The 15,032-nt window shown below is 39.3% G+C and overlaps 1 protein-coding gene across 2 annotated transcripts in view; it reads right to left on the bottom strand.

Annotated features, from left to right (window-relative positions):
- Positions 1–2,567: 2,567 nt before the first annotated feature.
- The window catches only part of nsfb (N-ethylmaleimide-sensitive factor b), a 23,533-nt gene continuing 11,068 nt past the window's right edge, over positions 2,568–15,032 (bottom strand). The window contains exons 10-22 of one of the 2 annotated variants that reach the window (XM_058406640.1): positions 14,224–14,389; positions 14,061–14,135; positions 13,529–13,716; positions 12,535–12,630; positions 11,382–11,538; positions 11,155–11,288; positions 10,971–11,037; positions 10,713–10,792; positions 8,477–8,611; positions 7,872–7,985; positions 5,075–5,130; positions 4,899–4,962; positions 2,568–3,186 (exon numbers count right to left, since the gene is read on the bottom strand). In XM_058406640.1, the coding sequence (XP_058262623.1) occupies positions 4,932–4,962; positions 5,075–5,130; positions 7,872–7,985; positions 8,477–8,611; positions 10,713–10,792; positions 10,971–11,037; positions 11,155–11,288; positions 11,382–11,538; positions 12,535–12,630; positions 13,529–13,716; positions 14,061–14,135; positions 14,224–14,389 (1,299 nt within the window). In that variant the 3' untranslated portion in view covers positions 2,568–3,186; positions 4,899–4,931. Of the gene's footprint in view, positions 3,190–4,892; positions 4,963–5,074; positions 5,131–7,871; positions 7,986–8,476; positions 8,612–10,712; positions 10,793–10,970; positions 11,038–11,154; positions 11,289–11,381; positions 11,539–12,534; positions 12,631–13,528; positions 13,717–14,060; positions 14,136–14,223; positions 14,390–15,032 lie in introns of both variants that reach the window. The other variant, XM_058406639.1, reaches the window with a different exon arrangement.

Below are 15,032 nucleotides of genomic sequence, written 5' to 3'. Positions count from 1 at the left end.
AAACAAAAAAAATGAAAACAATTAAAACAAAAATAGTTATTTCATTACGGCAAAATCATTCACTTTAAATATCACTCTGTTATTAGGAGCTAAATGGACAGCGAAGGCACAGGAGGTCAATTTAATAAACATTTTAGCTGTAAATTACATTTCTTTTGCACTTTCAGGGATTTATCTAGCTGCAGATCAGATGGTTTAAATGCAACATCCGTCTTGGGAATGAGAATGATCAATAATTTCATGGTGGCTTGGTGTCCGTTTTTTTTTATTTCTGAGCCTGATTTTGTGTGATTTTATCGACGTAACCGTCTCATGGGGTTAATAACAGTTCCACGAAAGCATTCGGAAAGTACAGCTGATTCTGTATGTGGGAATTTAGCCACACCCACAAAGCTCCATATAAGGCAAAGATCACAGAAAGCACAAATTGACCAACCCTTCCTATTGTAAAAGAAAAAAAAGGGAAGGGGAGGTGGCACTAATTTTGTCCAGTCTTATGTCTTCATCGACGGTTTTTTTTTTGGAACCTACTCTTTTGTGTTATCGATATGACTCTAAACACACTACAGGTCAAAAGATTGAGGTCACTTCAAAATTCCCTTGGTTCAGAAACATGGGCAGGCTTTTTCTTCTCCAATTAAAATACAATTTAAAAAAATCCAGACATAGTGATTTTTATTTTTAAGCAATCTTGTGCTAGGTTTATCGTGTTAAAAGGCTGAAAAGCTCTGTGGTGATTTAAAAAAAATGGCCTTCTTCAGGTTTGTTAAGTATCTGGAGCATCAGCATCTGTGGATTTGATTGTAGCCTCAAAACAGGTAGGGAAAAAAACAACAACTCTCCAGTCTGTTCATTTTCTGAGACAGAAAAGTCATTTCATCTGTCAAATAGCCGAGAAACTGAAGATTTTATTCAACAGAGTTTAATACCTTCTTATCACAGAACAGCAAAACTGCCTCTATTGAGGATAGCAAGAGAAGCTTCAGAAGGTCTCGAGACATGTCTCAGGTCCTTATCTGGCAGCATCATTGAACGTTACATGTAAAATTAGACAGTCTCAATATCAACAGTCAAGAGGATGCTGGTCTTCCAGTCGCTAAGAAACTAATGTGTGTGTCTGGCTAATAAAAAGAAGAGATTTAGATGCACTCAAGAACATGACTGGTCAACATGGAGGAAAAGCGATGGTCAAAAAGGGTCAAAACCATGGACAGCGTCAGATTGGAGTAAATTTCCTGTAAGGAAATTCCTGTTGACTGCATTGGTTCTTTCCATTTAGTTCAATTCAAATCAAATTTTATTGGTGTGTTGCTTCTAACAACAAACATAATCACACAAAAACTTTACAGAAATCTCAGGATAAATTCAGGATATAAAATTTACATCAATCTCTGACGAGCAAACCAGAGGCGATGGAGGTGAGGAAAAAATCCCTGAGACGACACAAGGAAGAAATCTTGAGAGATTCAAAAGGAGACTTTCATCCGGGGAGAAACCGGAAAAAGTCCGATTGGAAATAATTCCCGTGTGGATCAAGCTGGAGTGTAGGGTTCGTAAAAAACAAAGTGTCCATCAATCCAGTCAGAGAATTTCCTCAGATTTTATGGACAAACTGACAGCTAGAATGCCTAAAGGTCTACAAAGCTGTCATTGCTGCAGTGAGAGGATTCTTTGAGGAACCTTATCGATGTCTTGACGACATTTTCATTTGAATTTCATGGACAATTTCGTGGGAATTATCAGACGGACCCCAAACCTTTGAGCAGTAGCGTTAACAAAGCAGCATGAAATCATTTGCATAATTATCTAGAAGCAAAAACTGAAAATCATTTGATTTTTAATTCGATTTTTTCCACCAAAGCTATTAAACGTACAAGTTCACGTGTTCATCAGAAGGCACGTAATTCCCGAAATTGAGTCGACACGTGACCTGATCTCAGTATAAATACACCTGCTCCTAAACAAACATCATCAGGAAGAGCTATTTAAAAAAGAAAGAAAAAAAAAGTAAGAAAGTTCTAGAAAATCTCAATCAAAGGTTTAGTTTTATATACAAAAAAAAAACAGTAAAATAAAAAATCCTGAACATCCCACAGAGTGAGGTTACACAAAAAAAGCATAAAGCTTTAAAGATCAGATTCGACAAATTGTGCTTTGTATTGGTCATACTTACACAACACACTGCAGGACAGAACACAGCATGTTAGGCTTGTGAGACCTTTATTATTCCCTTCTCCATTTCCATTTCCTTTTTAATAAAAATCTCGATAAATGATTTAATCGGCTAAACAGTGAAGGAATAAGACATCTGTTTCTATTGTTTCAGCTTTAAGAAGTATAGAGGAGGGTGTAACAATAATAATAATAATAATAATAATAATAATAATAATAATAATAGTAGTAATAACAAAATTATTATATAATAATTTTATAATAATTAATAATTATTATAAAAATAATTAAAAATAATTATTAATATATCAGTTGTGCACCTAAAATTCCAACATCTATATTGATTCAGTGAACAGTAAATTAAAAAATAATAATAAAATTATATTAATAATAATAATAAAAATTCAATATGCAGCTCTTTAGACTGTTGGTGAAGCCAAAAAAAAAATGGTGAATTTTAAAGTGTTAAATTTGTGTGGAAAAAAATGCAAAACAGTTGATAATAATAATTATTATTATTATTAAGAATTATTATTATTATTATAATAAATAATATGGACAATGAAAGTCACTGGATATCATTATATCCTTCAGGGCAGATTATGTCATTTTATCTCACAAGCCTATAGTCCAACATGGAGCTAAAAATAATTTTTAAAAAATTCCCTAAAAAAGGAAGTTGTCTTTCACTAAAGTGAAGAATGCGAGTCTCTCTAACTTCAAGTGACCGGGATTAAGACTAAGGCATCGTTTTAGATTATACAGGAATGTTTAATGCCTAGGTGTATGGATACACACACTGATCAATGAACATACCTTATTATATACAAACACACACACACACACACACACATCCAGTTTCAATGGACAGCCTCCACCAGCGTGGCACTGATCACTTCACCAGTGTCCGTGTGCAGTGTCCAGTGGAGTCGCTAACCAGTTAGAGCTCGTGTTGGACAGGACGGAGTGACGGCGTCGATTCAGCAGCAGCACACGATAAGACACGGCACGACACTCCTGAAAATAAAAACAGAACACTTGGTCAGTCTCGGATTTTCACCGTTTTACACCATCCTGATAGAAGGAAAAAACTACAACCTTCATTGTCTCATGCTTCCTTACATGATGTCAAGACAAAGATAAACATCTAACCTGCTTGACTGCTCTACTATTCTACATTTCTCTGCTTTCATGATTAAAAACGTGATATTTGATTTTCAGTTCGCACGTAAATCACGCAAAATTACCAAGGATAAGCTTAAAGTGACTTATTTTACACCAGCTCACCTAAGCTCCGTCCACTTCCCCTGACAAACTAGTGCTGGACGTCCTGCATTTGCGTACTGTAACAGAACTGACCGAGGGATGAAACCCTGCATGTTGTGCTGTTATAGGAAAATAATCAACAATGACATAGTGTGAGGGGGCGGAGCTACATTTCTCACTTGGACTGTTTTTCTGTAACTTACAGGAAAATTATCAACAATAATCACATACAGTCATGCTGCCCTATATGCTTTATCAGGTTACTTATACTACTTATAGGAAAATGCTTTAGTTCCTCATTTACATTTACAGCGTTTGGTAGACGCCCTTATCCGTAGAGACTTAGATTTTTAAGTCATTTTATACAACTGAGCAAGTGAGGGTTAAGGGACTTCCTTGAGAGCCCAGAGGTGGACGCTTGGTGGACCTGGGATTCGAACTCACAACCTTCTAAGCAACACGTTAACCACTAAGCTACCACAGTTCCTCCTTTTGATAATTTAGCTTTGATTGTCATCTTTAATACTGCAATAGGTCCAGATCGCCTAATTACCGCTTAATCACCACTTAATTACCATCTAATTACCACCTGATATCAGAGCTTCTTTTATGATTAGCATCAGACTGGTACATGACATCAGTACAAGTAATGATGCCGTCCTACAAGGGTCAGAAATGATTTTGTATTAATTAAGGGACAATAATCTGCCCTCTTGAGTTGATTTTCAGGACATTTATTAACTTAAAGGCATTTTCTTTCTAACATTAGAACACACCGTGTCCCCCATTTGCTTCTCTGTATTTTTATTTACATACCTAGATTTTTATTATTTCCCTCTTACTGATATTTTATGACTTTTTGTGATTTTATTTAAAGACAAAGGCTTGCGAGTGTGCTGATTTAGTAAAATGTCACATCCTGAAGTGTTTTACTCTACTTATGCCACAGCAACATCATCTACAACAAAGCCATGCTCAGATTCAGATGAAGACTTTAGGGTTTCATTTATATGTAATGAAACAGAATGTGAAATAAAATCACGTGGGTTATGATTAGCAGAAAACAGAAGAATCCTGGATTGTGTGGAAGCCTTTAATAAATGGGAAACGAATGCAAGGCTATGGAGGGGGCACTTACTTTCAAGCACTATATATGGTGTCATGGTAACGGCTTTTATATGTATATACAGGAGGTACAAAGTGATGGAATGTGTTTGGGAGAAAAGATGTTTTAATCCACGTTTTGTTCAAATAGCTTGAACAAAAATACAGTATAGTGTTAATTTAAAAAAATAAATAAATATATAAATAAAATTAATTAATTAATTAATTAATCAATCTTATAAGCAGGGACACAAAAAAATGCAAACAATTAAAAACAGTTTAAATAATAAATAAATAGAAATCATTTCTAACGTATAAACAGGAAAGTGAAACATGGAGTCGTTTCTCACCGTGACAGCCTGCGAGTGGCGTGCTCCAGCGGCGGTGCTTTATAAAGTCACATGCTTATCAGAGCCCAATCTACAGAGGAAACAGGAGGAGTGTGAAGAATACACGTTTAAGAGAAAAACTCACGCTGAACTGATTCACGTTTAATGGCAAAAAGGAGAAGAGCGAATATAGCAGGACTTACGCGCCCTCTTCTGTCAGCAGAGCCAAAAACTTCTTAACTCGGTATTCATGTGGCATCTAAAACACACACAGGAGAGAGAGAGAGAGAGAGAGATGGAGAGAGAAAGAGAGCAAGAGGGAGGGAGAGAGAGATGGAGAGAGAGGGAGAGAGAGAGAGATGGAGAGAGAGGGAGAGAGAGAGAGATGGAGAGAGAGAGAGAGAGGGAGAGAGAGAGAGAGCGAGAGAGATAAAGAAAGAAAGATGGAGGGAGAGAGAGAGGGGGATGGAGAGAGAGAAAGAGAGAGAGATAAAGAGAGACAGATGGGGAAGGGAGGAGGGGGGGTGAGAGAGAGAGATTAGCTTAATTTGCATTCTGAGTATTCATCTTTTCTGGAATATTCTATGTACAATGTATCTAAAGGATGAAAAGAGAAAGGTGTGTGTGTGTTCCTAAATGAAACAGGAGTACCAGAAATGGTGATAACTCTACCAGCAATGTACCTAAAAGCGGTCAAAACACAAACAAACATTCTCCCTTATTTCAAGTCCCCTAGCTCAGGCCGCTGAATTGGAACACGTCCCTAACCTCGGGAGCATGTGAACTGATCTGAACGTCAGGGTGAAGGTTCCCGAGAAGGTTCTGGAGACGCACAGGTGGATGAGGAGCGTTCAGAGCTCTGCACAGGCAGGGATCAGTCAGGAAAATGAATGGCTGTGTATGCCATAACTTATCTCTCCACGTTGCCCGTGGCTGTTGGAGTCAGAACGCGGGTGAAGAGGGAAAAAAAAAAACGATTGAAGGAGGGAGGAGGGGAAAAAAGGAATGCGAGGAGGGAATGCAAGGAAAAGAGGTGAAAAGAGGAGAAATCTGGGAGGGCCGTCACGTCGGAGCAGCGCGGCTGTGTGCAGCATGTCCCAGCAGACTTACTCTCATACCTCTGCGGGAGGAGAAAGGGGGGGACATACCACAGAAATTAGGGCCGAGCATCCAGCGCAAACAGGAGTCATAAACAGCGCTAGCACTGACGCTAAACCTCACCGCAAAGAACGCAGAACAATCAGCCGCGCTCTTAAGTAGCACCATTAAACGGGAATAAAGGAGAACGCTAAAGAAGGAAGCCGGAATTCCGTTATAAGATTTGTGGTAAAAATTGAACAGGAAAAAAAAAAAAAAAAATACAGAAACGCCTCGTTAAGCGTCCTTAACGGTTTCTTCACTTCCTGTGTTATCTTATTAAATGACCCCTAAGGTCAAAAAAAAAATGTCTGAGCCTTGTTTATCAGTCTAAATCTGAGCAAAAACATGATATTTCATATTCAGTTAGAATGTAAATCATGCAAATTACCAAAGGTAGGGATCGACAAGTCCAACACACCTAAGCTCCGCCCACTTCCACCTGACAAACTGATGCTGGACGTCCCACATTTGCGTACTATAACATAACTGGCCGTGGTTTGAAACCCAGCATGTTGTGCTGTTAGAGGAAAATAATCAACGACGACATAGTGTGAGGGGCGGAGCTACATTTCTCATTCTGACTGTTTTTCTTCAACTTATAGGAAAACGATCAACAACAACATAACGTGATGGGGCGGAGCTACGGTTCTGACTCTGACAGTTTTTCTGTAACTTGAAGGAAATCAACAACAGCAACATAGCGTGAGGAGGCGGAGCTACATTTCTCACTCTGACTGTTTTTCTGTAACTTATAGGAAAATAATCAACGACACATTGTGAAGGGGCGGAGCTACATTTCTCACTCTGAGTGTTTTTCTGTAACTTATAGGAAAATAATCAACAATGACATAGCGTGAGGGGGCAGAGCTACATTTCTGACTCTGACTGTTTGTCTGTAACTTGAAGGAAAATAATCAACAATAACAGAGAGGGGGCTGAGCTACGGTGTTGCTATAGAAACGATAACGAGACCATGCACATTCATATAAACTTACAGCGGTTTTAAATTTGGCCAAAGCGAAAGTCACGTACAGAAAGGTTATTGTGTGCGAGGTGAAGTGCGTCACGGCGTGAAGTGTGTCGTGACGTGTGAAGAGCGAGACGTGTTTCTAAGAGCTTTAAGCGACAGGAAGCACATCCGGAACACTTTTACCTGGCACACGGTGTAAAATAATTAAAACTGATAAATGACTCAAAGCTCACAGGATTAATGGTGAGTTCTGAGTCAGGGACTCGTCTAGACACAGAGGAAAGAGAGCTGTCTCTCTCTCTCTCCCACTGTATGGGTGTGTATATCTCTCTTTTTCTCTCTCTGTCTTTATGTCTCTCTCTCTGTGTGTGTGTGTGAATGTGTGTAGCTCTATGCATGTGTGTCTTTCTTTGTCTGTGTATATGTGTATCTCTCTGTATTAATGTGTGTGTATGTATATCTTACATCCATGTATATCTGTTTGTCTCTTTTTCTGTGTGCATGTGTATGTGTCTCTCTTTGTACGTGTCTTTCTCTTTGTATGTGTATATCTCCCTCTTTCTCTCTCTCTGCCTTTGTCTCTCTCTCTCTTCCTGTATGTGTATATCTCTCTCTTTCTTTCTCTCTCTCTCCCTGTATGTGTACATCTCACTCTTTCTCTCTCTCTCTCTCCCTGTATGTGCATCTCTCTCTCTCTCTGTATTTGTTTATCTCTGTCTCTCTCTCCCTGTGTGTGCATCTCTCTCAGTCTCTCTCTCTCTCTGTATGTGTATTTCTTTCTTTCTCTCTCTGTCTTTGTGTGTGTGTCTTTCTCTCTCTGTATGTGTGTATCTCTCTCTGTCTCTCTCTCGGTGCATGTGTGTGTATCTCTTAGTGTCTCTCTCTCTCACCTGCAGGGACATCTCAATGAGCATTTGTAGCTTCTTAATGCCGAGCCACACTCCTTTGCCTTTCACTTCCTTGGCAATTTGCGCACGTTCATCTTCCTGGAAGCCTCCCAGCAGCTATAACACACACACACACACACACACACACAACAATACACACTGCCTTATTGTGCTCATCTCTACACCACAGCCTGAGGTTAAAGTGTCTTATTTATCTCTCCTCTTTTATCCGTTCATCATTAATCTGTCCATTATTCAACAAATCTCACCATTTATTTATTTCCATGTCTCACTATAATTCCAAATCTCCAATTATTCATTTGCATTATTTATCCATTTATTCATCAATTAATCCATCTCTCCGTTCATGCATCTCTCTATTTATCCTTTCCCACTATTACTCCATTTATCTACCTCTCCATTATTCATCTCTCTATTATTTTATTTCATCTCTCCATCACACTTTCAATCCATCTTACAATCTTTCACTTTATCCATTTCTCCATTAGTCTCTCTCTCTCTCTCTCTCTCTCTCTCTCTCTCCCTCTCTCTCTCTATCTCTCTCTCTCTATCCCTCTCCCCTCCTCCCTCCCTGCAGTGAGTCTGACCTCCAGTGCCTCCATCAGGTGTTCTCCTCTGGAGATGTTGGGGATGTGGATGGTTGTGCTGAAGGCGTCCAGCATCCCCATCTCCTGCAGCACGTCCTTACGACTGGTGGTGCCCAAGATCAGCAGCTTACGACCCTACACACACACACACACACACACACACACACACCTCAGTGTCAAAATGACAGAAAGACAAACTATCCTTTGATTAAATCTGTACTTCATCACAGATGTGTGAGGATGAACATCATTATTAAGAATATTAATAAAATAAACCATTCATAGTATTAGCATATAGCATAAACAAACAGACTAGTGAACAATCATAAAACCAGTCGATCAATCGAATGTAAACACTACGACATTACACAGATTTTTAACGTCCATCTCGATTTGACGCCACATCCTGAGCGTGTAGATGTTCCTCATTTTCCGAGTCGAAGGAACGTTCTTGGTTTTTTCTGAATGCTTGGGATCAGTGCTTCATGAAATCTGGTACACTATTCAGAGCTTCAGAGGTCATACGCAGTACTTTGTAGTCGATAAATAGCCAGTGTAGGTTTAATAAGTGCTTGGACGCTCACTTCCTGTGTGCTGAAGCTTCCTATGCAAGTCAGGCAGCGACATGCTACACAAAAAGCATGGCAGGAGTCAGGAAAATGCTCTACAGGTATATTCATTAACCTCAAGAAGCTCCTTGCAAGTCTTCCAGAAAGTTCTGAGAAAGCCGAGGTAGTTCTAGATTGTCGGGGAGAGAGAGAGAGAGAGGTAGGTCATTCCCAGAGGCCCAGGCGAGCCGAGGGGATTATGGGTCGCCCTCCTGTGGCGCGGGGGGTTGGAACATGCCAGTGCATGTAGATGAGGTGGCACACAGGCGGCGGCGGGCCTGCCAGGTCCCCACGCTCTCACAGGACCTTTCAGTCCAGCGTCTCCCGTTCACGGACTCCCCGCTGAGCTCGCACACACAGGCTCGACCCGGAGAAACAGAGCCGTCGCTGTTCACCCCGGCCGCACAAAAACACCACGCCATAAACAAAACACTGACAATACACACCCTGGCCTGCACATAGAGCACTGCAACACTGACTGTGCCACGGCTACAGGATAACAACAACGCCAGCTTTCAAACCGCCCAGAAATAAACATTCACAGACGCCTTTAGAAAGAACTTTCTAGACCTTGAACCAGAAGACTGCGCTTCCTCTTAGCAACGGGGGAATAAAAGGCGCTCCTATAGATTATCTGGTTTGAAATGTACATCACTCTGGTTAGGATTTGTGCAGGAACCAATAGGAAACAATCCAAAGGTTATAAATAAAAGGCAAATTCTTTATCCATTTATCATTTATCCAAGTGGATTTTTTTTGGTTAAATGTTGCCTTGTGGCGACTTTTTAATTTGTTTATTAGTATTGAACTGCACTACTCCAGCTCTGCTCTTTGGCTCAGTTTGGTAAAGAAGCTAAAAAAAATTAATAAATAGCTGACCGCAACATAAAAATTATAATTTTTTAAAGAAGATTGTTTTCTTTGCATATCCCAGCTGAGGAAGTTGGGGTCAGAGCACAGGGACAGCTATGATACAGCACCCCTAGAGCAGGGAGGGTTAAGGGCCTTCCTCAGTTGCCCAACAGTGGGGCTTGAACCCAGAGCCTCGAAACACCACTGCTCATGAAGTGATGATGAAGACTAGAGGACATGAAAGGTGACCAGACAGGTGGGTCAGTCCAGTAATAATCTACAACAACAACCTGATGCATTCAAATCAGACTTCTCACACACACACACACTTCTAATGTCACCATTGTACTATGAACAAACCACCGAACATTTATCTGCTCAGTGCTGAGCTCTCTCCACTGAGTGGCAGGATAGAGAGGGGCCAGTACTTATGGGCTAGATAACAGTTAGCCAATAAACAAGCCAGGAAGTGTGTATAAACATGTATTTCTTAAAAAGGAAAAACACTACTTGCAATAGAAAAGAATGCAATAGAAAAAGAACACAAAGATGTTGATGAGAAGCTCTGCTGCCCCCTGTCTGTAAAGGGCTGGTACTACAACAGCAGAGAGAGAGAGAGAGAGAGAGAGAGAGAGAGAGAGCGAGAGAGAGAGAGAGACAGACAGAGACAGAGACAGAGAGAGGGATAGACAGACAGACAGACAGAGACAGAGAGAGAGAGAGAGTGTGTGTGTGTGTGTGTGTGTGTGTGTGTGTGTGTGTGTGTGTGTGCTCACGCGAGGAGGTGCCTTCTTCAGCAGCACCAGCAGGGCCTGAAGAACGGAGTTTGAGAAACGAGGTCCGATCGGAACAAAGTCTGAGAACACACACACACACAGACACCACACAAACAATCCTTATGAGCACTTTACATTATAACATAGTTATTACTGTTTATTAACCAGCACTTCATCTAACTAAACTAGATAAACTGACAGAAAGAGAGACAGACAGACAGACAGACAAAAGTTTTTGTGACAGTTGCAGGAACTCACCCAGGAGCCGTTCGATATCATCCACCACCACACAGCTCAGCTGAGACTTATAGGCATCATCGAATATCTACACACACACACACACACACACACACACACACACACACACACACACAGATCTGTGAGAACTCTGGTCACATGATCAGCTCTGAGAGTTTATTCACTGCTTGATCATCATGGTCACCTTCTTGATGGCCTGACATTTGGCGATCTCCGAGTGGCCGATCATCTTGTCGGGAGAGCAGATTTTGATGAAGGGGAATTGAGATTCCTCTGCGATTTTAGCTGCCAGAGCGGTCTTACCGCTGTGAGGTGGACCTGGAGGAGCCGGAACTCAGGCATGAGGCACATAGAATGTATGTGAACACGTGTACATGTGTCTATAGCATGACGTGTCATGACGTGACGTACCTTCCAGCAGCACCGTCACTAGCGGCGTGCGCTCACTGTTCTTAGTCTGCTGCACCAGCAGCTCTCCGTCTCCCAGGACGTCAGACACGGCGTTACTCCACTTCACAATACCGTTCAGGATGTAGCTGGAGTAATCCTCCTGATTGGTGCCGAATGCCTGCACACACACACAAACACACACAAATGAATAAATAAATAAATAAATAAATAAATTAATTAATTAATTAATTAAAGGAACATAATTTTCCTTATGTTGTGGTTCTGAAAATAAATCTAAATAATAAAGTATATAGTAAAAGAATTAAGTGTATAAATAATACAATTTTTGGGTCATATTTAAATTATGAATTATTATAAGTTGTAATAATAATTTTTTAATGAAATTTAAATATAAAAAGTAAAATATAAATCACATGATTATTCAGAACGGTTATTAAAATCACCTAACTACAAAGCAAAATAAAGAAAAATATGAAATTATTTATTAATAAATAATAAGAGACCCTGAGTTTGAGAAAAGCTCAAGATCTCTCTCTCTCTCTTTTTTTAATTTTATTTCATAAAATATGTTACGAGTCGTTATGACATTTTAGTCATATGATTCATTGAAAGTTAACCTATTATGAATAAATATTCAAAATAAATAATATCATAAATAAATAATAAATATTACAAATGCATACATAGGTAATCTTAAAGAAAGACAGATAGACAAATTATTTTTAATGATAAAATAAAAATTTACTCATAAAATATTTAACAAAAATATAAATATATTATGATTATCAATGATATTAATGTAATTAACATGTAATAATAATTACACTGTGATTTTATTAACCATTAAATTAATTAATAATCATAAGTAAATAAAATAAATTATTATCATAAAAACATTTTTAAAAAATCAATTAAATTAAAATATCTTATTTATTTTATTATATTTATTTATTTATTTTAACATGATGCATTAGGAATTTTTTTCCACATTTCATCTAATAAATGTTCCGGCTCTCGTACATCTCTTTTTATTATTCTGCACTCGAATAATAAAATCATTAAACATGTAATATGTGTCTATTTATTTAGAAAGCACTCGCGTGTGAGAGTTGATGTGAAACAGTCATGCGTCTGAAGTCGAGAGTAAACTCACGGGTTTGATGTCATTATTCAGCGATGCCCAGAAGTCACTCCGGCTGACCTGCAGTGACTGAGCCTTCTCAGTGTCCACCTCCACCTGAGTACTGGCCTGCACACACACACACACACACACACACACACACACACACATTACTCATCCATGTAATGATAAAGAAAGGTCAGTGAGGGAGAGAGTTAATGCCTCGCCACCTGTAAAAGCTCCTGTCAATATGTTTCAACACCATCAAATATCACAGCGGAGTGCATGGGCCAAGTCTCGCTCCCACACACACACACACACACACACACACACACACACAGATCTTCCCCACACCTGAATACACATGAAACCTTAAGATCAGCCTCAGCATCTTCAGGTCTTCACATGGTGTAGATTTTAACAGGTCATTAATAACTAGTCACGTGTCATTAATACCAAACGCAGAGGCAGTAACATGTCCTAGAAATACATAACGAGAGTTCTGGGTAAAGCAGAAACACCTTAAAGCAACTTTTAAAATATTACGTGACAGGATATATAAAATCCTACCCCAATTATTTTAAAAAAACTGAAAACAGACGCTCTCTCACCAGAAAGAAAGAAAGAAAGAAAGAAAGAAAGAAAGAAAGAAAGAAAGAAAGAAAGAAAGAAAGAAAGAAAGAAAGAAAGGAAAACTGAAAGAAAGATAGACAGACAGACAGACGAACGAACGAACGAAAGTCCTGAAGATGTGGGATAAATTAAATGTACAGCTTTACCTCTGACTGTAACAATGTGCTGTGTATAAATTTCTCGTTACAGAAAATGTGTTTAAGGTGTATGCTGTTACTATAGAAACAACACTGTTACTATAGAAACAACAGCACTTTACTGTCACAGTTGTTGTTAGAGAAAAATGAATCAACTCCTTCTGACCAATCAGAAAACCGAGACAAGAAGAGGAAATGATCAGTGTCCTACAGCTCTTCTAGTGTGATGATGATGATGATGATGATGAGGTTCACACCTTGATGTGACGGTTCATGGCGGTGGACTGCGCCGCTCGGACGAGTCCCTCTAACTCCGCCCCGCTGTAGTTCTTGGTCTCGACGGCCAGCTCCTTGATGTCCACGTCGTTCGCCAGCATTTGGGACTGCCTCATTTTAGCCGTGTGGATGTTCAGGATCTGGACACGACCGGACTCGTCCGGCAGACCTGAGGAACAAGAGGAGGATGAAGAAGATGAGGAAGTGAAGGAGAGGAAAGGATGAAGAAGAAGAGGAGGAGGAGAGCAAAGGATGAAGACAAGAAACAGGAGAGGAAAGGATGAAGAAGAAGAGGAGAAGAGGAAAGAATGAAGAAGAGGAGGTAGAGGACAGGAAATGATGAAGAAGAGGAGGAGGAGAGGAAAGGATAAAGAAGAGAAGGAGGAGAGGAAAGGATGAAGAGAAGGAGGAGAGGAAATGATAAAGAAAAGGAGGAGAAGAGGGTGGCAATAATTTTGAAAGCAAGCGCCTCTCTCCGATTCTGGGAGAAAGACGTCAGATCACAGGTCTCACCGATCTCCATCTTGACCTCCAGTCTTCCGGGTCTGAGCAGAGCCTCGTCGATCAGGTCTGGGCGATTAGTCATGCCTGAAACAGACACATTGGGATAAAACGTAAATAAAGCCCATCTGAAGCTGAAGATCTGAGCTTCTGGAATCAGACAGGAAGTGGTCACCTATAACCAGGATGTTGTTGAGCTGCTCCACGCCGTCGATTTTGGACAGCAGCTGGTTGACCACGGTGTCGTGGACGCCGGTGCTGCCCGCCATGCTGCCTCGCTGCTTACAAATGGCATCGATCTCATCGAATATGATGATGTGAAGGCCACTGTTAGCTCCCAGCTAAATAAAAAATAAAAAAATAAATAATAACAACACATTTCAAACTAAGTCTCCTTCTATCTAGACATCTCTATATAAACACACACTGATGCAGCGGCGCTTTAAATCTTCGATCCATCCATCTCTTTCACCTCCTCACCTGTGCACTCTTCTAAAGCTTCGATGTTCACTCTGAAAGCGCCAGCTCTTAATCCGCTAACTATTTAACACTGAGCCGTATTGGTGACGTCGTATAGCCATCATTAATAATTAATATAATTAATAACTAATTATTGCCCTCATATAACCCTTATTTATTGTACTTTCATCCTACACACTGGCACCTTATTATTTATCAGTGTTTTCTTATTCTATTTATTTATTTATTTAGATTTTTATATTTTTTTCTTTACTTTTGTTTTTGTATTTATTTATATATATATATATATATATATATATATATATATATATATATATATATATATATATGTATATATGTATATATATATATGTATATATATATATATATATATATATATATATATATATATATATATAAACATGACAAATAATTCAATGTAAAATATTTCAGGAAGGAGTTTTGGTTTAAAAGCTTCAAGAACAGTTATTATTTATTTTATTAATAATTTATTACTAACCCAAT

Source organism: Hemibagrus wyckioides, linkage group LG13 (assembly GCF_019097595.1).
Source record: "Hemibagrus wyckioides isolate EC202008001 linkage group LG13, SWU_Hwy_1.0, whole genome shotgun sequence".
In the NCBI taxonomy this organism is placed as follows: Eukaryota; Metazoa; Chordata; class Actinopteri; order Siluriformes; family Bagridae; genus Hemibagrus; species Hemibagrus wyckioides.
This window is presented reverse-complemented; position numbering and strand designations above follow the sequence as displayed.